The 27045-nt window shown below is 48.7% G+C and overlaps 2 protein-coding genes across 5 annotated transcripts in view; one reads left to right on the forward strand and one right to left on the reverse strand.

Annotated features, from left to right (window-relative positions):
- Positions 1 to 351: 351 nt before the first annotated feature.
- On the reverse strand, positions 352 to 9348 carry NOPCHAP1 (NOP protein chaperone 1). The gene is made up of 4 exons (XM_078860749.1): positions 9047 to 9348; positions 3941 to 4027; positions 2858 to 2994; positions 352 to 1888 (listed from the first exon to the last, which is right to left on the reverse strand). Exons 1-4 carry the CDS (start codon positions 9339 to 9341, stop codon positions 1649 to 1651), a joined length of 759 nt encoding a protein of 252 aa, XP_078716875.1. The 5' UTR covers positions 9342 to 9348; the 3' UTR covers positions 352 to 1648.
- Positions 9349 to 10238: 890 nt separating this feature from the next.
- Positions 10239 to 27045, forward strand: part of SLC41A2 (solute carrier family 41 member 2) — a 60958-nt gene continuing 44151 nt past the window's right edge. Inside the window, exons 1-3 of one of the 4 annotated variants that reach the window (XM_078861048.1) lie at positions 10239 to 10654; positions 17309 to 17764; positions 21306 to 21586. In XM_078861048.1, the coding sequence (XP_078717174.1) occupies positions 17557 to 17764; positions 21306 to 21586 (489 nt within the window). In that variant the 5' untranslated portion in view covers positions 10239 to 10654; positions 17309 to 17556. Of the gene's footprint in view, positions 10655 to 10707; positions 10726 to 14880; positions 14931 to 17308; positions 17765 to 21305; positions 21587 to 27045 lie in introns of those variants that run through there. The other 3 variants (XM_078861051.1, XM_078861050.1, XM_078861049.1) reach the window with 3 other exon arrangements.

Here is a 27045-nt window from a genome sequence, read left to right on the forward strand (position 1 = left end):
AGGCGGTTTTCGTGGCTCGGAGCCCGAACCGGCAACCAGTCGATTTATAATGCAATCCGTTACCCACCAACCTGCAACTCGTCTCGTTAATTGCTTACCTTACACCGTCCCAACACGTCCATTTGTAGTGTCTTCCAACGGAACGAAGATATGATCTCCCCTGTCTAGTTGACGTGAATAATGACCTTGGCTCTAATTCTCTAGCGTTCAGGGCAAGGAATTTCCTCTGGCATGTTGCTCGCGTGGAATAATTGGGGTAAATGATGACTGCAGATTGTGGAGTGAAACTCAGAGCCGGCATTCCGAGTTTGTTTTTCAGGTAAGCCATCAGATGTCAACATTCTCAATTGATGTAGTATTTATTGAAACACATTTTACACAAGCTTAAAAAAATAAACAACAACAACTTGATGCATTAATAAGACAATGTACAATGTGAATTTATACAGCGTGGACATGTGACTGAATCTCAAGACCCTGTAGAGCAAGTGAGCATAAACCATCACGCGAACTCCGGTCCATCCTCGAAGTGGCGGGTTTTGGCCAACCATCACTGCATCGGGCACTTTTAGATGCGCTTCTGCGGCCGTCTGGAACGCTCTTCCTTCCAATATTTAGAAGCCACTGGAACTGTAGACTTTTAAATCTCGATTGAAAACGAATTTCTTTAGAACTGCTTTTTGTGTTTGTTGTCCTTCCCCCGCACCGCAGATTAGGATGGTTGGCTACGTACGGCGCGGAAGAAGTTCAAACGTACATAAATATTTAATTGGCAGTCGGTCATAGGTAAAGAGGAAGGTCTTGAGCCTTGACTTGAACAGGGAGTGGACTGCATGGATAGCAGGGGCTATAGGGGCAGCAGAGGAGAATGAACATCACTCAATTTGGCAACACAAAACACAATTTCCATACACACATAAACAAGTCCCGTTGTGGATATTAGGCCACGGCACGCGTACTTAAATCCATCGCGCACCAGGGCAGCTCGCCGATAAACGCCCACATTCGCCACCCTCCTGGGGGCCATGTTCTCCTGCCGGGGGTCACCGAGCAGATTTCCCTGAACCCATACATCGTGTCTATCCTCTCGCCATCATCGCCGCGTCGTTATTGATGACAAAAACAAAGTGCCGACCACTCGGCTTCTCCACTCTGGCTTGCATGCAACATTCCTAAAAGAAATGGAGGGGTAAGCCACATTCATAAAGGTCCTTAGGCCACGCTTAAGAGTGTCATCGACAAAGGTCAGCGTCTCCGCTGCAGTGTGATGGTCGCACCGAGATGAAGAGCACGTGAATTCTGGCCCATATTTATTTATTTGGCAGGAATATGTTAACACGTTGCGGTGGGCAAAAGCACGTTGAGGAAAACAATGCAACAAGAAAATAAGTCCCTAAGGCCACATGGGGAAGGCACTGAATGACCTGCTTTGGCTTTATGGCGGTCAATGCGCGAAAGATCTAATTAACGTCGGTTTGTGCAAAAGAACGAAAGACGTTTACACAGAGACATAGAGACATTTACAGAGAGACACAGAAATACATTTACACAGAGCCAGGAGAAAGTCCTCTGGGGCAAAAGAACAACCACAAAAGAACATCCCGACACCATTGGGAGGATTTGGCGGACGAGAATGCTCGTGCGTTGGTCACGTGCCCTGGGGCTCACGCGGCGGCTGGTCCGTAGCAGGCCGAGTGTCCAGCTCGACGATGCGATGTCGCGCTTGAGCCGCCGGCTTCTGGCTCAGGCGCAATCTCGGCATCGCCGGGAGTCCTTCCCCCCCGTCCGCCGTCTCCGAGTCGGATGAGCTCCCAGACGAGCTGCAGTCTTCCTCCTCCTCCTCCTCGTCCGTGTCCGAGTTGTCCCCCCCTTCAACCAGGGAGATGCTCTGCAGGTAAAACAAAAAAATGAACCGTAATGGTGCATCATTGAGTGACGTACGGTGGCGGTTTATACAGGTAGGAACAGTTCCACACTGCCCACCAGGGATTATTTGTCTGTCTGTCGTGCATAGCCCCTCCCAAACATGTACGCTCCCAGATTGGTTGAAGTGCATCACGTGACCACGAGCCAGCAGCCAACCAGAGGTGCGCCCCTCCCAAACATGTACGCTCCAGGATAGGTTGAACCAAGTTCCTACCTGCCCACTCCGAAGGAACGTGTTTTATATTTGCGATGAGAATGAAAAGGCCACCAGCATTCTCAAAGGATAATTTTAATACGCATGTAAACAAGTCCCATTGTGGATATTAGGCCACGGCACAATTACATTTGCGAAAGTATGAAAAGGGCACCAGCTGAATGTGTTAAGTCATGATCAACTGTGATCTTCTGATTAAATAATCGAATAAAAAAGCACTCTCGGCCACTCCAGATCCACGTGATAATAATTCAGTGACTCATTGCACTTCTGGCATCCTCCAACTGGAACTCGGCCACATTAGCAGAGCAAGTAGGTTAATGTTTAATATTTACCCTGTCCCGTTCCGAGACGTCTGCAAGTTGCAGGGCGGGTCCCGTTCACCGCCGAATCTCGGAACACGCCAACGGTTCAGCGTTAATTTTATTTAAAGAGGCAAAGCGCCGTTTATTTTTTTAAAGGCACTACACTCGCTGCAGGAACTGTACCGACACGACCGCACACATAATAGCTGGTGTCAAACTGTGCCACCCGCCCTCCTGCACGGCCTTTAACTTCAGATTCCGTTCCGATGACGTACACCTACGTCATCGGAATGGGAAAGGATTAAAAAGAGGCCTCTACCGCCATTGCAAGGGCTTGCCCAGCGGCACGTCGACGCAAACCTTTGACGGCTCACGCGACGACGACGTCAAGGGCCCTGGGCGGCACACACACCATCTCGATGACGCGCTCCTGCCCGTCGTCCACATGCTCGATATCGAAGTGTCCCGCCGGCATCTCCTGCACCTGCCTCTGCAGGACGTCGTTGGCAGTTGCCAGCTGAGGCAGGAATTTCTTCACCTGGCTCAGCGCTGGGAAAGCGGCAGCGGAGAGAGTGGCAAGGGGCAGGCGAATACGAGCGAGTCGGTGGTATTCTACTCCCAGATTAAACAATTGGTTGGGTCGTTGATGCTGCGTATACGGTGGAGCATTTACGAAAACAAAATTTACGTCATGTTTTAGTTCAAACTTGCGGCTTACGCACATGCTTGTTTTCATAATTCGATGGAAATTTTTAATTAGTTACCGATTATGCCGTGTCACGGACAAGTGCACAGATATTACGGCCTGACGAATGTCGTCAGCATCTTTAATAACCTAAAATAAAAAATAGATCTTGTAGGCAGGTACCTAGGCTGTGCATCCCATGACCTCTCGTGAATATAAAAACACCTTAATATAATGGTTGGGTGATGTCTCCGTGCTAACATATTAAATCGTATAGAGAACGAGACTTCACGTTGCTGTAACAAGCGTGCGACAATGATAAACTCATCTTCTCATTCACGAAGTGCAAAAAGCACAGCCTGGGGACATACAGAATCATAATATTTATTTGTGCTGGAGGAATCTGATGCTATAAAGCTCTTTTTGCTTGGACCAAGTCACTCTATAAATAGAAAATATTACGTCTTCCGAAAAAGCGATTACCTACAATGCAGCCTTTTGGTAAAACCACCACTGAAAACAAGGGCCTCTCCAGACTGTGTGGGTCATGGGGTTATTTTGACCATACTTCACCATTCTGGCCCGAACTTGTTGGCGAAGGTGGGTAGCATAGATGCGGGAGCATAGAATCACAACAACGCATTTAGCCACCCTGCTCTCTGCTTCCCACAATGCAGCACCGCCACCGCAAACGCATGGCAACCCGTCACGCAGGGCGGCGGTGCAGAATGAGCGGACATTTAAATTCTACTTGTCTTTACTTCTACCTTTAGGTGTCAGCAGAACGTACAGCAGAGGGAGTTCACTCACCGCAACTGGGGGGCAGACGGCTGGTGGTGCCAGCAGCCCGAGTCCTTTGGGCCAATCTGGGGTTGATGAACAGTTGCTTGGGAATGACTGCACACGGGACAGAAATAACAAGAGAATTGAATATTACAGTACACATACAGCTCTTTTGGCCATCTACTGCTGGTTGAAGGCGGATTTTGAGCCACTGCAATCTGCTGCCCACAGCGCAAACTGGCAGGAGCTATTGACACCTGTTTAATGCACTGCTGGATGAAGGTCAACCGAGGCCGTTTCAGTCACGGGGGTTGTTTGACCATACTTCACCACGCGGGCGAGTGATGGGGGGTGCTAAGTATCGGTTTAAAAATCACTCACCAATGGTGACAACCATGGCTGGAAATGAGCCTCTGGTTGCTGGGTTCATAGCGGAGTGTGCTCATCACTGCGCCACCACTCCGCTCAACATATCGTAACAACTCCACGCCAAATGTCCGAGCAACCATTTCATGAAGCAGCAACAAGTCAGGGCGCACCAAATGTCACAGTCACTACTTTTGGTCTAAGTGGGTTACCGCAAATATTAAACACTCGACACACCAGCTATCATCACTGTAACTCTGAGTGTCCAATTTTCCGTAAACTGTAAAATAATGTAGAAGTTTGGCTTTTAATTCAGAGGAAGCCGCATTTACTATTCGTAAACTTCAGTCACATTTTTACATTTATGAGGAAATAAACTTAAACAGGTAAAATCGAGCACAGCTTGAATATAGGACCTTCATTATTCTACCTTTGATAGCAAACATGAAATATCATAGTTCCCAGAGTGAAGGGAAAAATCCGTTTCCATAAAAAAATTTTCATATAATTGTCAGCAAAGTTCTATATTGCCAAGATGAAAGGACATCCAAGTTCTGACCGTAATGTAAAAGATTATCTATGACGTAAACGCTTCAGAAAACAAAGTTAATATGTGAAACCTTATAGATTGGTTTAATTATTATTTGACATAGAGTACAAAATGCTGCCAAATGGCAGGTGGAATATTTTTCTGGGCGGTTCATGCAAAGCAAGCTTCAGCCAACAAGTCAATTAAAAATAGCAATTGTAAGCAAGTTTAATTACACGGGGTCTGTTAGGTAGCTCAAAGTTGAAACGGTTATGTAAGCGTGTGTAAACAAGAACCGATTAAAATATATATTAATACATTCATATCCTTATGGTGTCTCGCATGAGGACTTCATATGTAGAGCTTAGCTTTAATCTCAAAATTGCATTTTCGCAAAATTAACGCTTTTGTCACATAGGTCACGGTGGCGAGATGTTAAATATTTCGCCTGGAATACGGGGAGGTCGTGGGATCGATCCCGACCCTGACGCTTGTATATTTGGAGTTTGCGTGTTCTCTTCATGGTCGCATGGAATTTTTTGCGGGCGCTCCGATTTTCCCCTCCACATTTAGGAACACGCATTTTAGAATATTTGGCTGCCATACATTTCCACGTGATAAGCCACTTCGTTCAGCTATCATTTGTGGTGAGGTCGCTTCTGAAAAAGAGCTATACAACTCAGTGGGCCTTACCTGGTAAAAGAAAAAAAATTCAACAAGGGGTTTTTGGGATGCCAAATGAATGTTTAAACAGCGAGACTGATGGTGATCTACTTCGTGAGAAGGTGAACTAGCTTGCCAAAGAGCCATTTCATTGTATTCCCGCAGCTGTCATTTGATGGCCGCTCTCTGCCGATGTCCTAATCCCAAATTTGGACAAAAATGGATGAAGTTAAAGTGTCTTCAGAAGTAAAATATAAGCGTACAAGAGAAAAACCCGTCTCCTTGTAACTGTTCCTTGCCAAAGGCAGGGCTTGTCAATGTGTTCTCACCTGGTAAGAGGGGAAGCATGCGACAAAGCTGTAATCACTGCCATTAAAGACTGAATCTCGATTGGATCTCACCTAAAGGACATTTCAAGAAAACCTTGAAGGGTTCTCATATGGTTAAATTAGAGCCATAAATCACTAAACCTTTTCCACTTAAAATGTTATCTTTTCGATATTACTCACGAGCATAATTTAATTGCTTCAGATTATATGTGCTACTTTTGACAGTTGTGTATTGAAATTGTAATTGGGTTTTGTAATTATTTGTATTTTATTTTTGTAACTCGGGTTTTCTCTTGAAAAATGTACTTTGAAAGTCTCAATTAGCATTAACCCAGTCATACATGAAGTACTCATACTCTTTGGTTCTTTCGGTAAAGTCACGTAGGTAAAATAAAATAAAACACGACGTTTCGGGCGCAACACAAGCATCCATCATCAGGTGGGAAAGCGTGGTCTGCTGCTGAGGCAGACTGTTTCAAAATGTTTGAAATGTGTGTAGCTCAAGGGTTATAGGAGGCCGCTCTCCTATCTTACAGCTACATGATTATTTCTCACATTCACATCACTAGCCCCGGCCACTTCTTGGGCTACTCCCATTTCAAACCTTTTAAAACAGTCTGCCTCAGCAGCAGACCAAGCTTTCCCACCTGATGATGGACACTTGTGTTGCGCCCGAAACGTCGCGATTGATTTTATTTTCTACCTACGTGACTTTACCGAAAGAACCAAAGAGTATGGATTGCTGCAGTCACGAAAGCTTCAAAATCAAGAATGCAGTACTTGGACAACGTTTTGAATCTCAGCTGGTTATATGCATATTAAATAAGGTAATATTTACAAAAGGAATTTAACCACAAGTTGCTCTGACAATAGTTTAACAAGGACGTCAATAACAAGAGACAACTTCATCGCGACGGGGTGGGTCGCACCTCTTGAAGGATGCCAAATAAGTTAATGAATCACAAGCCGTGGGTCTCGAATGGTTAAATAAAGAACGTCAATAACAAACATAACGGATCTCGTTCTGTTTTGTTGACGAGAAAATTAAATTCTAGATTTGAAGTTTTCGTGACTGCAAGGGTCCATACTCTTTGAGTTTTTTACCGAGAAAATTTAAAGTCCCACGTGTTAAACCAAATCTAAATTGTAAATGTTGCGGGTTCACTCTCCAACACACGGGTGTGCCCAACTAATCACGAATCGGCACGTTGTGCGTCACGTGACACACATTGGCCGTGTCGTCGGTGGTGGTGGCGGGTTTAACGACACATTTATATTCTTTGGTTCTTTCGGTAAAGTCACGTAGATAGAAAATAATAAAGTGAATACAAACAAAAAAAACACTAATGTAGACTGTAACCTGGTTCTTAATCATAGTGAGTGACACATTTATATTAACGCGATCTAACCCCCCCAAAAAAATTAAGAAATGTTAAGGGAAGTAAAAATAATGCGCCTCAAATTATCGCGGATAGGGGCCGTCCATAAATGACGTCACGCGATTTTGGACCCCCCCCCCCCCTTGTCACACGGCGTCACAAAAAGTCAGACCCCCCCTCAAATATGACGTCACAAAGATCTGCCCCCACCCCCCAAAAAAAATAAAACATGCTTCAAATCGCTTTAAACTATTGTCATTGTAGTGCGTATTTAATGTGCTGCTGCACTCTGATGTTGTCGGAGAAAACATTTATTAAAAAGTCTATTTAATTAAGTAGAACGTGTTGTCTATATTTATTTAAAGTTGCGCATTTTGATGCGACGTCACATTTCTCAAGCCCCCCTCGTCACAAATGTCTGACCCCCCCCCCTAGGTGCATGACGTCATTTATGGACGGCCCCTTATAAATCTCAACGTTCATCCTACAAAGTCCCATCACAGGGGAGAAACACAAACAAAAACACGCTTTTTAAATTTTGATTTAAAGCTTTCGTGACTGCAGGGATTTGAAATCACTTTTTTCAAATTTTCTTGCTGTGGATTTCACACTTGATGATGATTGCTTGTGTTGCAGTCGAAACGTCGTGATAATTTTTTATTGTTTTATATTTTTATAATTTTATTATTTCCCTTCTACGTGACTTTACCGAAAGAACCAAGAATATAAAGACACGTTTGTTTTTTTTACTCAATTCCCTTGTACAAGAACCTGGGTAGCAAGGCGTATGGGTTGACACGTGTGCTTGTGATTAATTAACATGCACAACCCAATTATCAAACCGCTGCCGGACGAGAGCCTTCCCCTCCACTTTGATGCGAGTCGTGCGTGCTAATGACCATACTTCACCACGCTTGGCCAGTGCCGCTTGAAGGCGGTCGACAACAGTCGTTGGGACCACAGAAGTACAGTACAGCACACCAATGGATGTTTTCATACACTGCCCCCCAACATCGCCTACCACCCCTGCTTATTAGAGTTGACGACCGCCCATCCGAGCACTATCCAAGCTCACTCCTGCTTAGCTCCCTCATGCAGGTGGGTGACATAACACGGCGATTAAGCAGCGAAGATGAAATGCAGACAACCGTGAACGCACCAGCGGCATATCTGTGCGAATTAACGACTCATAGAATTCGTGACTTCACCGTGATTTGAGCGTCTGAGAGAACACGGGCATGGCTGACTAGTTTCAAGTTTTCATTTATTAGGTATAGCCCTGTGAGCCATTCGGCTCTTGAATCGGGTGCAACCGCAACAAACAAAAAACATGAACAAGAAAACATCTTAAAGTGACTATGTGCAAACAGAAAATCCAAGAAAAGACAGAAAAATATTGCAGAAAAAGCACCGCACACCAACGCTGTGTGCAAAAATCCCAGTGGGATGCAAGTCAAATAACAACAACAACCACAAGACAACTTAGATTAAGGCCATCAGTCTAACTCTGTATTACAACAAACATGGCCAAACCATCTTCTTGGTTCTTTCGGTAAAGTCTCGTAGAAGGGAAATAATAAAAATAATTCTCACGACCAGGTCTGTCTCCCCGACAGACCTGGTCTTCACCTGCTTGCGTTGTGGCCGAAACGTGAGAATTATTTTATTGGTTTATTTTTATTATTTCCCTTCTACGTGACTTTACCGAAAGAACCAAGAAGATGAATCCCTGCAGTCACGAAAGCTTTAAATGGCCAAACCAAAAAACTTTTCGAAAATCACCAAAATAAAGCCATGGAAGCAATGACTACAGCACCATCATCATCAGCAGCCTCCGCCACATCGCACTGCTCGCTCGCTCGCTCACCAGGGCCTCCCTTGACGCCGAGCAGCTCACGGGACACGGTGACGCCTCGCCTGGTGTTGGCGTGGCCGGGAGAGGCTTCACCATCACCACGCTTCATCCCATCACCAACATCACCACCACCACGCTCCATCACCTCACCAACAACATCACCACCACCACGCTTCATCCCATCACCAACATCACCATCACGCTCCATGCCCTCACCAACATCACCACCACGCTTCATCCCATCACAATCATCACCACCACCACGCTCCATCCCAACACCACCACCACGCTGCTTCTCGGAGGCCATGACTCCTGCCGGGCGAACCTTGAACTCTCCCCCGCGTGACGTCCCCGCTTGTAGGCCACGCCCCCCCTCGCCATATAAGGACCACGGAGGCAATGTTTATTTATATTATTATTTTATTGATTACATTTTTTGTTGTTGTTGCAAATAGCGTAACATGAACTAAATGGACACGTGATTCGATAACACTGTGGCCCTAGCAAAAGGTAAATATATTGACACCGATTCAAAAGTTAATTGCTGCTCATGTGAGCATTTAACACGGTGGGCAAATCTCCCCTGTCACCAGCCCTGAGCGAGTTGGTGGAAATTCCACATTCATATGGCAGGGGGCGAGCCTCTCCTACAGGGACAACCACTGTTGTGGTACTTTATTCGTTTTAAACACATCGGAGGGAATTAAATTCACAACCTTGCGATTGTAGCCGGATGTTTTTGCTGGTGTTAATGAGTTTTATTGTCACAGTTTCACTGTTAATTAAATCCAGCTCAAGCCCTCGATATCAATTCATACTGAGAATTTAAACTATAATGACGTCACCCTACCGACAAAACCACGCGCTCAAAACATGACGTCATCCAACATCTTGCAACGATGATGTCACAGCGCCCCCCCCCCACGCACCCCCAACCCCACCCGCCACTTCTCCAACACCGCGCGGTTTACATGACGTCATCTAAACGGCAACGTATCCGCGAGACGGAGCCCGACGTCACGCGGAGATTTGGCGAGCGCGTGCCGCGGCCTAAAACGACGTCATCCAATAGCTTGCTGTGACGTCACGCGACGCTTTGCGCTGCTGGGGTGGGGGGTTTGTTACACGCTGCGTGGAGGGGGAAGTGGGAGGGGAAAGTGGTGCGGGGGGGGGAAGTGGGGGGGGAGGGGGAGGTGGTGGGGGGTGACTTGGGGACTCAATGGGGCCGGGACGAACGCTGCTGCTGCGGCCACTGCTGCCGCTGTTGTCCCAGCTGCTCCAGTTGCTACGACTATTGCAGCCGCAGCCGCAGCAGGGGCGGCTACAGGCGCTGGTGCACCTCCTCCTCCTGCAGCAGCAGCAGCGGGCAATATTAAACCAGAGTTCGTGTATCGACACAGCAGTGGCCGTGGTGTGGGCAGCATGGAAGGAGAAGGAGGAGGATGTAATGGGACGAGCGTGAAGTAGTGAGAGAAGAGAGAGCGGGCGAGCAGAGCGGGTGTCTGGTGGGGCCTGCCAGCCGCTGCCGTGGACGGGCTCGACACGCGGCCAGCGAGGAGGCTGCAGCTGCAGCTCGAGCGAGGAGGACGCGGGGGGAGACCATGGCGAGTGGGCTCGTGGGTATGTGTCACCCACTGCTACTGCTGCCACCACCACCACACACACACGTGGCCGGGCGAGTGGGCTCGTGGGTGTGTGTCACCCACTGCTACTGCTGCCACCACCACGACCACCACCACGTCCACCACGACCACCACCACGTCCACCACGACCACCACCACGTCCACCACGACCACCACGACCACACACACGTGGCCGGGCGAGGTGGGCTCGTGGGTATGTGTCAGCTACTGCTACTGCTGCCACCACCACGACCACCACATCACCACGACCACCACATCACCACGACCACCACATCACCACGACCACCACATCACCACGACCACCACATCACCACGACCACCACATCACCACGACCACCACATCACCACGACCACCACATCACCACGACCACATGACCACCACCACGACCACCACCACGACCACCACCACCACGACCACCACCACCACGACCACCACCACCACGACCACCACCACGACCAACACCACCACCACCACCACGACCACCACACGTGGCCGGGCGAGAGCGCTACGCCCGTCCCCTGTGTAACGGCACGGACTGTGGATATTGACAGGGGTGGGACATCGACACACTTGGTCGACCACGGCCACTTGTCGGCCCATGGACTGTGGTGTTACAAGGCCAGGTATCTTCACGACTACGTACTGGATATGGATACACCTACCGGCTACTCGCCATCATCACGTACGAGCTATTGACGCCCTTTGACAACGGCGACTTATTGACTGTCGCGTACGGGCACAGGTATCCACCAAGGTATAGCACACCTTGACGTACTGACCAGTGGCAGTGATGTTCAAGGGCAGATGACGTACACTCAATGGATATCTAGATCTATGGATATACCTACGGACTATGCACCTTAGCTGGTAGGGTATGGGCAGTGATACACATTGACACGTGCGTTTAGTTAGTTGGGTTCTTGCTGTACCCGCCATGCATATTGACCTATTAACCTCCTCTTGGCAGTGATGTGCAGGTCTCTGTATCCGGGTATGGCATTAGCACACTGCTGAAGGTATTCGTAGTACACATCCGGTTGAATATACCGGCTGTGGAAACTGGCTTACCAGTGCCCGGGTATTTATAACAGCATGTGTATATACTTGCTAAGAATATACAGGGTATGTGTATACAGTACCGTACTGGGAGACAAAGGCGGTCGGGCGTGGTGCTGACGACCCACCCCCTCGTGTGCCGTTCCGGCCTTCATAGGTGCTCGCTAACAGCACTTGCCCCAACAGTCTGTTAAGGCTATACGGGGGATCGTTGTCTTTGTACTGGGTATGGGCATACAGGGTATCGATATACTCGGCATGGACATTGATGTTCTTGGTACGGGCATATCAGTCATGGACAGTGGCCTACCTACTACCTACTATATGTCTAAATGTTAATTGGCTTCCCGTTTAACATTTGCACGCACATACATATCGGTTAAGGATATTCAAATATTGTACCGGAATAGCTAAAGCAGAATAATGAATGGGTCACATTATCACCTTCGGCCAATATGCATGTGGGACTTCTTTCGCACCGTACGTATCCAACCGTGGCCAAATCACTGCTGGATAACAGATATTTCGAATGCATTTAAAATATACGACTAGCGATGCGTGGCATAGACTCGAGTAATGTTCACGCAATACATGGTCCCGGGTTGACGAGAGCAAGTGGATTATGCACTAATGGGGACGTGGAGAAGAACACGTGGACGAAAAGTCTCGCACGCAAGTTAGAGACGTCGCATAACGCCTGTTGAGAAACGTGAGTGGCCTTCATATTCTTGGTTTTTGTTCAAATTTTCTTGCTGTGGGTTTCACACCTGATGATGATTGCTTGTGTTGCAATCGAAACGTCGTGAAAATTTTATTGTTTTATTTTGTATTATTGTATTATTTCCATTCTACGTGACTTTACCGAAAGAACCAAGAATATGAATCCCTGCAGTCACGAAAGCTTTTAATCGAAACGTGAGTGGCCTTGTGCACAGGACACAAATTAACGTGGTGGATTTTAAGCCGACGGAGGGAGCACGCTCGAAGGGATGGATCTCTGCGGAGATGGAGCGATGGAATCGGCTGGTGTGCAGGCACTAGACGGGTTAGGGCATTGCAAACCGACGAACAATAGCGACAGCTTGAGGATGTCTTGATCCAGCGGTGGATTGATCATGGGTTTGACGATGAAATGGGCTCTGTGATGCATCATATCAACCTGATGTGTAAGAACGTGATGGTTGTGATTCCACGTGAAGACAATGTGGAATTGTGTGTATATGGAAAAATCATTGTAGTACAGATAATTATTGGAAAGTCATGTATGACGTCTACATTTGTAAGACACATCGGTATACTGTATCTATACTGCAAGGATTGCATCACAATCATATTACTGTAATGTTTCAAAGCGTGTTGTTGTAGTTCTGAGCACACACAGATAGGGACAAGGCCCTCTCCAGACTGCGGGTTGGTTACTGGGTTCATTAGATCACACGTCAGCACGCAGGTCAGTCTTGAGTTGGTGAAGTTGAGGAGCATAGACACGGGAGCATACATGTACAGCACAACAACGGATTTGTCACCGACTGATTTATTCGCAAGCTTGAATGTGTCATTAATTTCTCGTGTTGTTCACTTGTTATGAGTAGTCACGCCGATTTAACCCTACGTTGGGAGTGTTGGTAACAGATGCACTAAAGACACCCCTTCGATCATTGGTGCTAGCAGCTGGCAACACTTACACGGCAAATCTGGACTCAAGCCCGTGGCCCACACTCCGTGGCACAGCAGATTCGTGCCATCGCACCAAGTTTACTTCCCAGCGGTGTAGACTTGCACACCGCGGTGGTGTTTACCGTGTGGTAGGCGTCGGCGCTGTACTGCTTGAGTTCAAGAAGTACCGTGGATTTGTGCCACACTTTTGGAAAACCCCAGCGACCAGCGACGCTTGCGGACATAGAGAACACACTGGCTGGTTGGTTATGAAATCAGAACTCCTGTCACATGGTCATTTAAGGCAAACTTTGCAGCCATCTCCCGTTTGTTAAAGTCCACTGGCACAGAGGCATTTAACTTTCTAAAAGAAAAACATGTAACGCGAATGTGTGAAAACCAGCAGAGCAAGACATTCTGCTCTTTGAATATTTCTGAGAGGTTTTGTCAAAATGAAATCCGCGCCGCGAAAACACATTTATATACGCGACAAGTGGACACTCAGGACCCTGCTTAAGGGCACCGATACCGGCTCTACCGTCACCGGAATCTCGTCCTACATTTTGAAACGTGTGTTCACAACCCAACTGTGGTGGCGGAAGCGTGTCGCGCTCTGAACCTGGCGTCCTGTGGTCCTGTGCTCCCTTCCCAGCCACGGACTGAAACTGCCAGCGAACGGTATCGAAACCGGTCCTTCCACCAAACCAGAACTTTGCCAGCTTTTCCAAAAATATGACCAACGTGGTATGGTGGATGCCTTTTGTCAAGCAGTGGATTTAATGGGCTGAAAATTATAATTTCGAATTAATCGCTTATATCGTTACGATCGAAAACAATTATTTCGTGCGAATAAAACCTCTTCGGTTTTCCTGTGATAAACAAAATGTGCGTGTCAAAAGGGCCGTGTTGCCTGATAAAATTTCGGCAGGCAGGCAGGAAAAGGCTACACTTGTAACTCTGCTTGCTGTTATCCACGGGAGGAGGAGGGTTGATCACTCAGCTTCCTCTCTGCGACCTTAACTTTTCCATCGCGACCACGTCCTAGTGCTCAGGCTGCCTTGAATGCTTTTATTTTGCCACTTGCAGTGTTTGTAAAGAGACGCCGAGCGGAAATTTTCATGCATTTTAAAGTGCTGCAGCAAGACGATTCTGCTTGTGTATTTCCGCTGATGTTACAGGAGGACTGGGTGATCCTTAAATAATCGATGCTGGTTTTACATATTAACTTTCGATTGTGCATTAATTTGCAATACAGTATGCGTTCATTTTAATGATGTGGTGTCGTAAGCACTATGCAAGTCGGTGAGGGGTTGTTTGGGGGCGGGGGTTGTTGGGGGGCAGCTGTTGTTCCATTGAAGGTTAAATATTACATGCGCCTCGATTAATTATCACAAGTATTTTTTTCATTAATTATATATATATTTGTTCTCATACCACGGCGTCCTGTATAAATGCACGTGCGATGTCTCCGGACGGCACTTTGATCGGTGGGACGAGATTCCATCTGCCGTTGAAGCTCTCGGGCAAGCTTCGCTCTCAGGTTTGCATGCAGGCCCCCGTCGTCACGACATGGTGCAGTGTGGCTTTGCACCGCGTCCAAATTGTCCATTATCTAAATGCCTTCGTTCCGACGCTGCTGTTGCTGCTGCTGGTGCCGCTGTTCCTGCCAGAGGCTCAATTTAAAAGGGGTAATTGTTGCGGTCACGGATAAAAAAAGAGCCAATTAGGTGGTGAATTTTATTAAACAGGTTTACGGACAAAGCAACGAGATGGCCAGAGGGCATACACGAGTTTGTGTTTGTTATAAAGTAAGTTTGTCATATTTAACCATAGCTTATCAGATGGATGTTATATGCTTATGAGCAAAATTATAACGTGCGATGCTTACGTTTTTCAATGTACAGATTCCCAAAGAGAATGTGCTTGAGGAGTGGTGCCGCAGTGTTTAGCTCGCTGTGTTATGAACTTTGTGATCTGACTTCTATTCCCGGCCACGGCTAGCATCAGTGGCGAGTTATTTTTGAAACGGTACTGGGACCCCCTCCCCGTCCTCCACAAACCCTCGGTGACCGGCATGGTGAAGTTTTGTCAAACAACCCCACATGTCCAATACGACGTGAGGTGGCCAAAATCCAGCAGTGGAGTGATAAAGGGCCGAATCTTATTAACGCGAAATCTCCGATTCAAACGGTCATTTATAGCAGTGCGCTATCATTCCAGCGTATTTCATGTACGCTGCCGTGGCTTGTCGGTGCGCCGAATAATAATTGCATCGATTTGCATAGGCGCTTTAAGTCGGGTGGCGTTTGTTGTCGGTCCAAGTGCAGTGGTACGACCGAGCTCGCGCTGCTGAAATCCGAGCGCCAGCGTCGTATATATACACGTGGCAACCCGAGCCGCTATACATGCGCTCGGCACACGTGCTGCTGGCGTCGCGCGCTCCTTGGCGTTTACGTCGAGCGTTCGCAGACTCGCCAGCAGATTTCCTCAACACATTGCAATGTTGAAGCGGCACCTCCACTGACGTTCTTGGGCGAACGATGGCGACTCTGCCCACTTTACGAACGAGCAAAATTGAACGGGAGATTAGCGGTCGTGAAGCTGTTCAATGCTGAAACAATTGCATTGGCTTCCGAGGATGGGACGCGTCAATTGATAAAACGCTGCATGTACCACCTTGTAAGATTCTCGCGGTTGTGCTGCGTATCCCTCCGGTGTGTTTTCATGTTGCACCGTGCGCTGTTCGGCACGAATGTCCGACGCTTCGCTCCCCGTGCCGGGAGTTCCTGAAGAAGCTCCCGGCTTGTGGAGTGAAGCGTCGGTCGTTTTGCGGAACGGCAAGCGGCGATACAACCAGAAGAAACGAACCAGAGAGCTGTTTTGCCGCTGAGATTAAAGGCCCGCGGCTGTATAAATCTTACTTAACTCTTTAAAGCGTTTCACTTTTCGCGGGTGCTGCGATCATTGGCATCGTATCTCCTGGAAAACCGATCTGACTGGCACTTGTTGTTGAGTTTTTGCCACGTTGGTTGAGACATTATGTAACAGTCTTGGAATTCCAACTTTCGTCGTGTAAATTTGCGTCTGGTTGTCGGTCGGGCTTCAGCACACGCGAGTCAGTCTGTCTCGCTCTCTCACAGGGGACTTTCAAACTGTGCTTGGTTTACTTTGAGATGAGTCTGTTAGGTAGTCATAGGTTGAATGCGGTACCTCCTTGAGTTTACATAACAAGGCGTATCGGTCGCAGGGACATGTGCGATGCGCCTTCGAGGTGATACGCGAACTAAAGGCGCTGTACGAAAACGTATTTATTATTTGGGGAGTGGTGGTGCAGTGGTCCAAACACGGCGGTCTGAACTCAGCGGCTTTGAGTTCGATTCCCACCCATTGCGGCACGTCAATGGCGAGTGATGTCTGAACCAGTTCTACTCTCCAACCCTCTGCTCACCGACCAGCGTGTTGAAGTACGGCCAAATAAACCCTTGTGACTGACATGGCGTGGGGTGGTCTTAATCCAGCAATGGATTTAGAAGGGCTTAGAGTCATATTGTTCACTAGAGGCACGCTGTTTGATGATAAAATAACAAGTCAACCCCCACCAGATTAAATGAATTGTCACGGTTCAGGGGTCGTAATTTAATTAAAGGATAGATCGTTTTTTGCCTATCCATCTTATTTTGTATAATTTCGAGTTTGTTCCAATTGATTTACACCATTCATCCGTTCAGTAAGTCTACATGCAAACGCTGGCATATTTGCATTTCCTTCTCCACGAATCACAAGTGACCAATTCTCACACACTTGATACGTTGCACATATTTTGAGCATAACAATCTATTTCAACCGATATTCATTAACACGCCTACTCTCTGAATCGTTGATAACAAGGGAGTCACTGTTGTCATCGTCTTTCCACAGCTAGGGGCATCGTCCCAGCTTTCTTGAAGGCTCTCTAGGCCCCAGCGTCACTCCAACATCCGCCGAGATCCACGCAACGCGAGCAAACGCACACTGCTACAGACCGACAAGCGGACGAATCCACCGACCGACCACGCCACGTCGCCCGCGGGCCAAGCCAGGAGAAACCGAGAGACGGGCATCGTTCCAGACGGCGCCGGGAACGGCGACGGCGCCACGAGCACGGGCGCCCGCGCGGAGGCGGAGCCATGGTGCTGCAGGAGCTGAGCGGACGCACGCCGACCGAGGTGGTGTCCGAGGGCAACGGGCGGGTGTACACGGAGGGCACGGCGGGGCCGGGCGCCACCGACACCGCCGCCGGCAAGCAGGCGCCGGCGCAGGGCAAGCAGCCGCCGGCGCAGACCGCCGCCAAGACGGCCATCGTCCTGCTCAACGGTGCCGCTGCGGGTGAGCGAGGTGAGCCGTCGTGGGCACGCGCCGGTCGGAGAGCGTGTCGGGGCCCGCTGGCGACGCGTCCGTGGTGCCGCTCGCTCGGGTCGACGCGCCGCATCGTGACGTCGCACGGTGGTGACGACGGTGCCACCCAAACAGCGCTGCTGAGTAAGGAGACGGAGAACCACTTCTCCCTTGGTTTATGGCCCTAGGCGAGCGAGGCTTTGGGCACCGATTGTTGGCAATGGGCCCGCGTTTTGTTCTCGTGTGCCGTGTGTGATGCGTCTGCGGTGCAAGCCACCGCTTGACGTGTTGGCTGGTGACCGCGTCACCCAAACGACGTTGTTGGCGATGGGAAACCAGTTGGACCGACCTCCTCTCGGTCAACGAAGCTGTAGTAAGCAGCGTGGTGATGCGAGTGGAATAAAAAAACACGGAGGGACCGTGAGCCATGGCTCTTAGGCAGGGAACTTCCCAAGTAGAATGCATTGGTCTTCTATGACGTTGGCCAATTGCCTGAAGTGCTATTTTATATACATTTCCTTTTAAGTCCATGTTATTGACGAATGTGAGTTTTATTTCAACAAGTGTCTTATCCAGAGTTCACCCCGGAGGTATTGTGATTGTGTTGTAGTAATCATCATCATCGTCATGATCGTGTGTTCTTCCCATTGTAAGTCTCCCAAATCTCCCTTTCTGCAAGAGACAGTTTCCCCTGGATCTTAACACAACAGCACTGTGATTAAGTTGAAGCAATCCTCATCACCATCGTCATCAACCATGTCATCGTTATTCTCACCATCATTACCAATAAGCGTAATGATTTTCTTCAACGTCATCGTCATCATAATCATCAAAATCCCTGTATTTTTCCCATCGCACATCTCCTAGGCCTGCCGCGTAACCAAAAACACTCCTTCCCCCCCCCCCACCTCTATCAAAGTGTAAACCCCAGGGTCCACAAAATCAATGAGGCAGCCAAGCCCAGCTACGGGAAGACCTCTGCCCAGGCAATGTTTGGGGGCCGCGCTCGTTTTTTTCAGCCGTTTCTGACGCTAATTATAGAGCGCCGCCGCACGCTCGCGGCAGCGCCAGCGGAGCTGGGAGAACGCGCCGTGGGGGGGGGGGGGCCTTCAACGGGTGCCGCGACGGGCGTGGCGGGCCTTCGTTTCTCCGAAACGCCAGGACGACGAATAAAAGCAAAGCAAAGAGGGCGAGCGAGTTGGCTGGGCCGGCATCCTGCGTCCCCCGGGCCACCTGCTCGCAAGGGAAAAGTTGGTGCCGTCTAAATAAAGCGTGGGGCCCCTTTATAAATGGACCACGTTGTCTGCATTTCCGTGTGGATTTTTTTTTATTTTTTCTCGGTATTCTTTTTCCTCCTCACCCCCCACCACCCCCTCACCTCCCACCCTCCCCCCGCTGCCACGCATGATGTTCACAAAGTAAAACGGGCTGAGGCGGCAATGCACGCCGCTCGATGGAATAGCGGCCGAGACTAAAGTCGGAGGGCTCGAGCCAACAGAGGGAACGCAACACGAGAGTGCGTCCCTCGTGGAGATGGAGTGATGGAATTTGGCTCGTCTGCGGGTGCTTCACAGATGAATGCATTGTGGGACCACAAGGAACGGTAGTGGCTTGGAGGGGGAGGGAGGTCTTCATCCAGCAGTGGATTGATCATAGCTGATGATGATCACTTCTCTGGACTGCGTAAACTTGTGTTGCGCATGCTCCCGGCCATCTCTATGCAACACAAGAAGCGATTAATTTGACAAATTTAACAAATAAAAAATGTTTCGAGGCCTCAGATGAAGTGCAATCTCAAAGGCTGTAAAATAAATATATCTCGTTCTCTCCGCTCTGAATAAGGGCTATTGCCTGTAACATCAGCCGACCATCTATTTCCCTTCGTAGGGCAGGGTTAACAATCTTCCGCTTTCACATGGCGGGGAGTTGATGAGGAACGTTTATTTGTTCATGTCGAGCTTAGTAAGTGAGCCGCCGGGCGGTTTCAGGAGCAACTTTACGGTCAATAACTGAATTGCTCTCGGAGAATGAGTGGAGGAGTGGACAGCGGCGTTACAATATGGTCCGCTGCTTGAGACTCACAATCGCCTGAAGATTCTTAGACTTGCGTGAAGACCCACGGACTCGCGTTGAGACCTCGTGGACTTGCACAGAGACTCGTAGACACATGGAGAGACCCACGGGCGAATTATAGAAGAGGGCAGTCGCCACAATAGAGGTTTATTTGGGTTAGATCACATAAATATAAATCTGTCGTTAAACCCGCCACCAACCGACAATTAGTAAGGTTTGTCACGTGAACAAGTTCGAGTACCGCGACGTTTCGCCGGTAATTAAAACCAGCCCCGTCATGCGACAGCCAGAAGGGCTGTGGCATTACTGCGTGGGCCCCGGGTTTGTGACTGGTGACTGCAAGTGGCACTTTCGGCTTGTGCAGGGAATGTTTTTTTGCGTGTGCACGCTTGGGCACCGTTGCCAACTCGGTTCTTTCATCTTTTTGTTTCGGCGCATAAAAGGTTTGTTTTTAATTGCGGCAGGTTTGTGTTTATTCTTTGAGTCACAAGTCAAAGTGGAATCCCGCTCAGTTGAGTTCTGCAGAGGCATTCTTCCCCACTGATGGCCCAATGCCAGCGGTGGATATTCCCCATTTTTTGGGGGAGGAGGGCGGAGGGGGGAGGCAATCGCATTGTGTGATTGTTGACATCCCACAAAGTAGTGCTCGTTTTTATCGACCCCACAACAATTATGAGCTGGTGAGATGCTAACTACCTTGCCTGGTATACAGGAGGTCGTGGGTTCGATCCCGACCCTGATGCCTGAATATTTGGAGTTTGCATGTTCTCTCCGTGGTTGCGTGAACATATTTTTTCTTCGGGTCCTCCCGGTTTTCCGCGCCACATTTAGAAACATACGCTTAGAGTACTTGGCTCCTATAAATTTCCACGTGATAAACCACTTAATTGAGCGACCAGTTGTGGTCAGATCGCTTCTGAAAAAGAGCTCAAATGGGTCTTACCTGGTAAAATAAACATAGTTTTTTCGTTAGTTTTAGTCTAGTGCGGGAGGCCATTGGAGTCTAAACCTCTCTTGTTATCATGTGGACGTAGCGATTGGATGTCCGTGTGTTTGATTAGTTGAGACGAGCGGTCTCGTCTTCACGCGTTTAAATGAATGCGGAAAAAACAGAAAACCAATTGCAACGTGGACACCAACAAGCACAAGCCGCTCAATGAGCTAAATTTGTTGTCAGTGTATTATAATTAATAATTTGTTTATTATAAATAATAACGGATGGATAGATGAACGAATGGAAGCATCACGGTTTAAACGGCCGACTGCTACATGGAGAGATGGACAGTAATGTTTTGAATAAAAAATATATTTAACATTTAAATGGAAATTCTGCCTAATAAAATTACTCCGTTATGGAAATTACAAATAGTGTATTCCTAATAAGCAGGTGAATTAACAAACGAATACCCCTTTGAGATTCTCACATCCCGCGAGCTCACCCCGCCGATACTGTACCCGCCCCCTCCAGGTGACCGACAGGAAAGTCCTGGCGCCGATGGTGGCGGCGGCGGCGGTGGCCGGAAGGTGGAGGGCGTGGAGCTGGCGGAGGTGCGCAGCGCCCAGGAGGAGGACGCCCTGCTCGAGAGCGGCAGCCAGGCCACGGAGAGCGACGACGTGGGCAGCACCGAAGTTGACACGCACGGCACGCACAAGGAGTCCGCCTTCTCCATCGGCATGCAGGTGCTGCTGCCCTTCCTGCTGGCGGGGTTCGGCATGGTCGCCGCCGGCATGGTGCTCGACATCGTCCAGGTGAGCTCGCGGGCGCCATGCGTCTTTGGCCGGAGAGTGGGGTGTGTGCGCAGGTGGTGCAGCCGCACCGGGGAGGAGGGCCCGGGCACCCGGCCTTTGGAAAGGGGGTTGGGGGGGGGGGGGGCAGTTGGACGAGCGTTACCAAGTTTGGCGTCGAGGCCCGTGGACTTGCATGAAGAGCCATAGACCTACACGCACTGACAACGAGACGCATCGGTAAGCAGAGGCTCGTAGGCTCAAACAGAGCTGCGTAGACTCGCACAGGTATCCATAGTCTCGCACAGAGACCTCTAGACTTACATAAAGACCCACAGACTCAAAACGTGCTTCGAGACAAAGGCTTGCATTCGTGCAACTGCGCCAAAGCCCATGAGCTAGAGGGGCCCAGATGCCAGGCTGTGAAGAGTCGGGCAAATTGTCCGTGGGGAGGGGAGGCACCCATTTAAATCCTTTCACCAATATGCTGCTAGGTTTGGTGTTAATCGCTGTGGCTCACAGAGCCACACTAAGGCCACCAAAAAGTTCAGTCAGAACCGTAGCTGTTGAGTGCAGGCAGTGCAACGTGACCTAGAAAAGGGGGGGGGGGTTGGGGATAGGCGGAGGGGTTATGGGCTGCGGGGGGCTTCGGGGTACGGAGAGGAGAGACGTTTAAATAGGTGGGTGGGGGGGGTGCTTCATGTTGTTCATTGGACCATGACCTTCGACGGCAGTGGGTTCCCCGTGAGAGCATGGGGGGGGTGGGAGATAGGTATCAGTAAAGCCTCCAAGCCCAGCGAGAGCACATTGAGTCAAAAAGTCTGCAAGTGAGATGTAGAACACGAAAGGCATACAGTGCACCACACGTGGCACGAGGTCAAATCTGATAATGGATCAATAAAAGCGTACTGCAAACATTAGTAAAATAAGATTAAATAAAAATGCCTTTCCGCGTGTGACGTATGTTCACATGATCCAAGGCGTGAAGTGAGTTTTCTCGGCGTGCGTGTATGTACGTATGTGTGTAGTGTGGGGAGTGTAATGGTTAGCACGCTGCATTCGATTCCCGCTCATCGCCGCACCAGTGACGATTATCTGAACTGGTCCTGGCCCTCCCCTAGGTCGACTCAGCCTCAAATGAGTACCTGGTGCGGTGTGCAAACATCACCACTGGGGAGACAAAGGCGTGTGATGCTGGCCACCCACCCCCATGCTTACTGTGCCGGCCTTCATAGGTGCTGCTCGCTAACAGCACTTGCCCCAACACTCTTAAGGCTATACGGGAAATCTTTGTCTTTGGTGTGGGGAGTGGTGGTGTAGTGCTTGGCGTGCAGCGCTACAAACCTGGCTATCCGAGCTTCATTCCTGGCCATGGCTAGCATCATTGGTGAATGATATCAGAAGTTCGTACCTGGACACCCACTCTCAGCACCTGATTGCGGCATGCAACCGTCAAACGCATCCGGGGGGAGCGTCGGCCACACCAACGCCTTGTACCCAGCGTCAGCATTGATGGGTGCTTGCCACTCGCAGTCTCGGAAACAGGGGGGATCTTTGTCTTTGTTCTGGTGATGGCGGTGGCGTTGTGAGTGCTGTCACAGCTGGGGAAACTTGACGGTGTGGGGTCATAAAAGCAACCACGCTTGGGGCTCATTCCCCTTTTTATGACTTTGAGGTGAAAATGTTTTACAACTGTCACTTAATGGGTCACGCCTTGAACTTCGTTTACCTGAACTCTTCAGGTGAAGGCTGCTTTTAGACGTGCAAGTAAGCATCATCACAAAATAACAATCTTTCCAAACGCTGGAATAAAAAAGATTGTCGAAACGTAACCCCTCAAGTATCAGTAAATGTTTTATTGGAAGTGACATGACGTCAAAATGCATGTTTTATCGGTGACTCCTTTGAGACCGTTGCAGAAGGTTTGCCCAGTCGTGACAAAATAAGTACCACTTTTAGTGGTTGTCCAGTGGAGTGACCCGCCCCTGTCAGAGGAATGTGGACATTCCCTCTTTTGGTTCTGGACTGTAGACAGGAGATGAGCATTGTCTCATTGCTCATTTGAGCAGCAGCATGAGACCACTTTGCCTTTTATAGAAGGTAAGCTGCTGTCTTGAGGTTTCGTGTTAATTGGATTTTAGAAGGCATTGCAACAACAGCCCCTCAATCCTACGTAGCAATGTGATGGTCTGATGTTGCGTCGACCTGCGTTGAAGTGGTGTTACCATCGTTCCAACTCGCTGCACGATGAACCTGGCAACTTGAGTTTGATTCCCTGGGCTGTGGCAAACATCGGTGGTGCGCCATATCTAAAACCAGTTCTGGGCTGCACTCCCCATCACCAACGTGCATTGTCTAGCGTGCTGAAGTATGATAGATGAATACATAATCTCCGTGAATGAAACAGCGCGGGGGGGAAGCCAATGACACCAGCAACTGATTGACTACGGACTCTTTGTCTATCGTCGTCGTGTTCACACGCGACACGCGCAATTCACAAAGCCTGAGGTGGAGCACGCCGGCTATCCGAATTGAAGTCGCCACACAGCCCAGGCTGCTACCTCCATCGCAGAGAGTGTGGATCTGCAATGGAGGTAGCAGCTTGCCTGCCGTGCCTGGTGTTGTTTGCAGGCGTAGATCCCGGCTGCCTATTGTTAAACACGAATGGGCTTTTTCTGTTAGGGTCCGTGTCACTGAATCAACATTTATTCATGAACTGTTTTTGGTTGTGGTGCATTACAACATCCCTCCCTCTCCCCGCCCACCTTTGACGTTAAGGTCTCACCGCAGTTGTTACATTGCCCTGTGGCACCCGTGTGCTCGCTTTCCTTTGCAATCCGATTGGGCTCACTGGGCCATGGCCCAGACGAACAAAATTGAATAAACGGAGGCGAAGACACGCGGGTAATCGCGCGCGGTATTTCGGGACACTCATACCATGACAGATGTCAACAGTTTCGGGGGCGGTGCAGTGATTTGTGCACTGTGCGATGAAGCCCGGTCGCTTGTGTTAAATTCCTGAACGTAGACATCATCAGCGGAGAGCGATGTCGGAACTGGGACTGCGTGCCACCCCCCCTTCACCAACTCACGCTGACCAGCGTGGCGAAGTATGATCGAACCACCCGATGACGACTCGGTGTGGGGGAGGCCTTATTTTCCTCTGGTTTGACAGAGGGCTGTAATTTGATATGTAAAATAGTTCAACATTGAGTATATTTTTGTTTATTATTTCGTAAAATATTACTATACCAAAAGACAGGCACATTACTACTTAATCATCATGGACATTATCCATTTTCGCTCCACTGCTGGATGAAGTTCTCCCCCGTTCCATCACTTGCATGGTCCTGTGATCCCTGGTTCCATCTCACTGGTACGCGCATCAGCTGACCTCACCGCTCCGTCTCCGCCGTGATTTCCCGCCCCTTACAATTAGCACGGTTGGCTACGTACGGTGCGAAAGAAGTTCAACGTGCATACACACGTGCGTCCTCTTTGGCGCATTCCCTCCCTTCCCTCCCTTGGCTGCCATTCTGTCACCAGTCTCGCCCATCGGCCCTCGTCCCTCCACGCGACACCTGCTGCCCAACACGCAACGGGCGACATTGGATCTACGGGGGGGGTGGTCATGATTTGATTTAACTCATCGGCATGCTGGTAATTGCCTTGCAGCAATCTTGCCAGAATGACACTCTTCCAGCGTTAGCGAACGAGTCCCCGACATAATTATCGGTCACGTGGGCGAGCGACCGATGTGCGCAGACGCATTTCCCCTTGTGCGGTAACTCGCACGCGGTTGACAGTTGTAGTTGCCAGCAGTCATCGCGAATTTAAATCCTGATTAGAAGAACAACAACAAAAACACATTACTCGAGTATTCTTCGAAGTTGGCGCGCGGACGGTTTGCTGCTATGGCAGTTTATTGAGTTTAATATAAAAAAAAATTCCTCCGTTGAAGTTTAACAGTGGAATTTTTGAAAGTACTTCTTCGGGGTTTTACAGTTGTGCATTTTGAGGCTTAGCTATCCACCGCCGAGTTAATGAGTCCCTTAATGAAGGCCTGTGCCCATTGCCTGTGCCAGGCCTATTGAGCTTTGTTCATTATCATCAGGGCCCCGCGTGCGAGTGACTCAGATTAATGTATTAAGGGTTTAATTTATTTTAGCGTCTCAGCACAAAATGACCCTACACCCCTTCTAATCACATTAAAATAAAACCAAATAAGCATTCGCAGGGATTTCACACATTTTTTCCCATCAGTTCTGTTATTCAGTAATATAAACCGAGCTTGCACGTCAGGGGATCATTGATAGATACTTTCTATTTTTTTACGCCCATTTCGAGTTAAGGTGGCGGGGTGAAGCCTACGGTCTTTGCAGAGGAGCCGTATCAGCCGTGGTGCATTGCATCTGGATTCTGGAGTGGATGCCGGTCCCGCTTACTGCATTTGCCAGTCAGCGGACCGCATGGGAGATGGGTGCCGTGTCTTGCGCGTTTGAGTGACGGGGATTTTATAACCCGGAAAGGTGGACTGGATGAAGCCACCTGGACTTGGAGTAAGCCACCTGTACTTTGAATCTGTACAGCCACGGGCTTCAAACACTGTGAATGTCTGGGCTTGATAGGGCAACTCCATGTGTCGTGGAAATGATCCGTTCACATTGTCACGCCAGCCACTCCAGTAACTCTAAATCGCATGGTATTTTTTTCTGAGCAGACTACAATCAGAATCTTTCTTTAAAAATATGAAGTACGTAACCAGCACAAGTTCATGACGGTATTAACTCATGAATATGTTTATATGAGAAATATTCAGTCCTGTACATAAAGGACGTGAGGTTATAATAATTAAACGAATTAGTCGGTGATGCTGTTGTTGGCAGTGGTGCAAAAGGACAAACAACAAAAAAACACGTTCGTCAACACGGTGACCTTAAACGGAAAAAATTAAAAAAATTAGACGACGTTTCGGGCAACGGGCCTTCACATCAAATAAATCATTTACTTGATATTGTATTTTTTCTATTATATCCCCCACATACAGTGTTATTGATGAATGTGTAGATTTAAAAAATGTTGATACGTTATTGAAGAATTACGGAGTACGTTGACAGCACACCTCCGATCAGCATCGTTGGCTAGGTACGGTGCCTCAGAAGTCCAACATACATACCGACACATACCTGTCAACCCACACGGCTTACCCCGTATTCTTCTACAGGGAAATTGAGTTGTCATACAGCCGTTTGAATACGGGAAACTTATAGTGTAGTTTATAGTAGTGTATAGTAGTGTATAATGTAGTTTATAGTGGTGTATAGTAGTGTAGTGTATAGTAGCATCCCTGTCAACTCACACTGTTTACCCCATATTCTTGTCCAGGTAAATTGAGTTTTCAGGTCCATATGGCGTACAGCCGTATCAATACGGGCAATATTTTTGTGTCTATTTGTTTGTGTTTCTCCCTTGTGATGGGACCT

The sequence above is a fragment of the Lampetra fluviatilis genome, chromosome 11, assembly GCF_964198595.1.
Source record: "Lampetra fluviatilis chromosome 11, kcLamFluv1.1, whole genome shotgun sequence".
Classification (NCBI taxonomy): Eukaryota; Metazoa; Chordata; class Hyperoartia; order Petromyzontiformes; family Petromyzontidae; genus Lampetra; species Lampetra fluviatilis.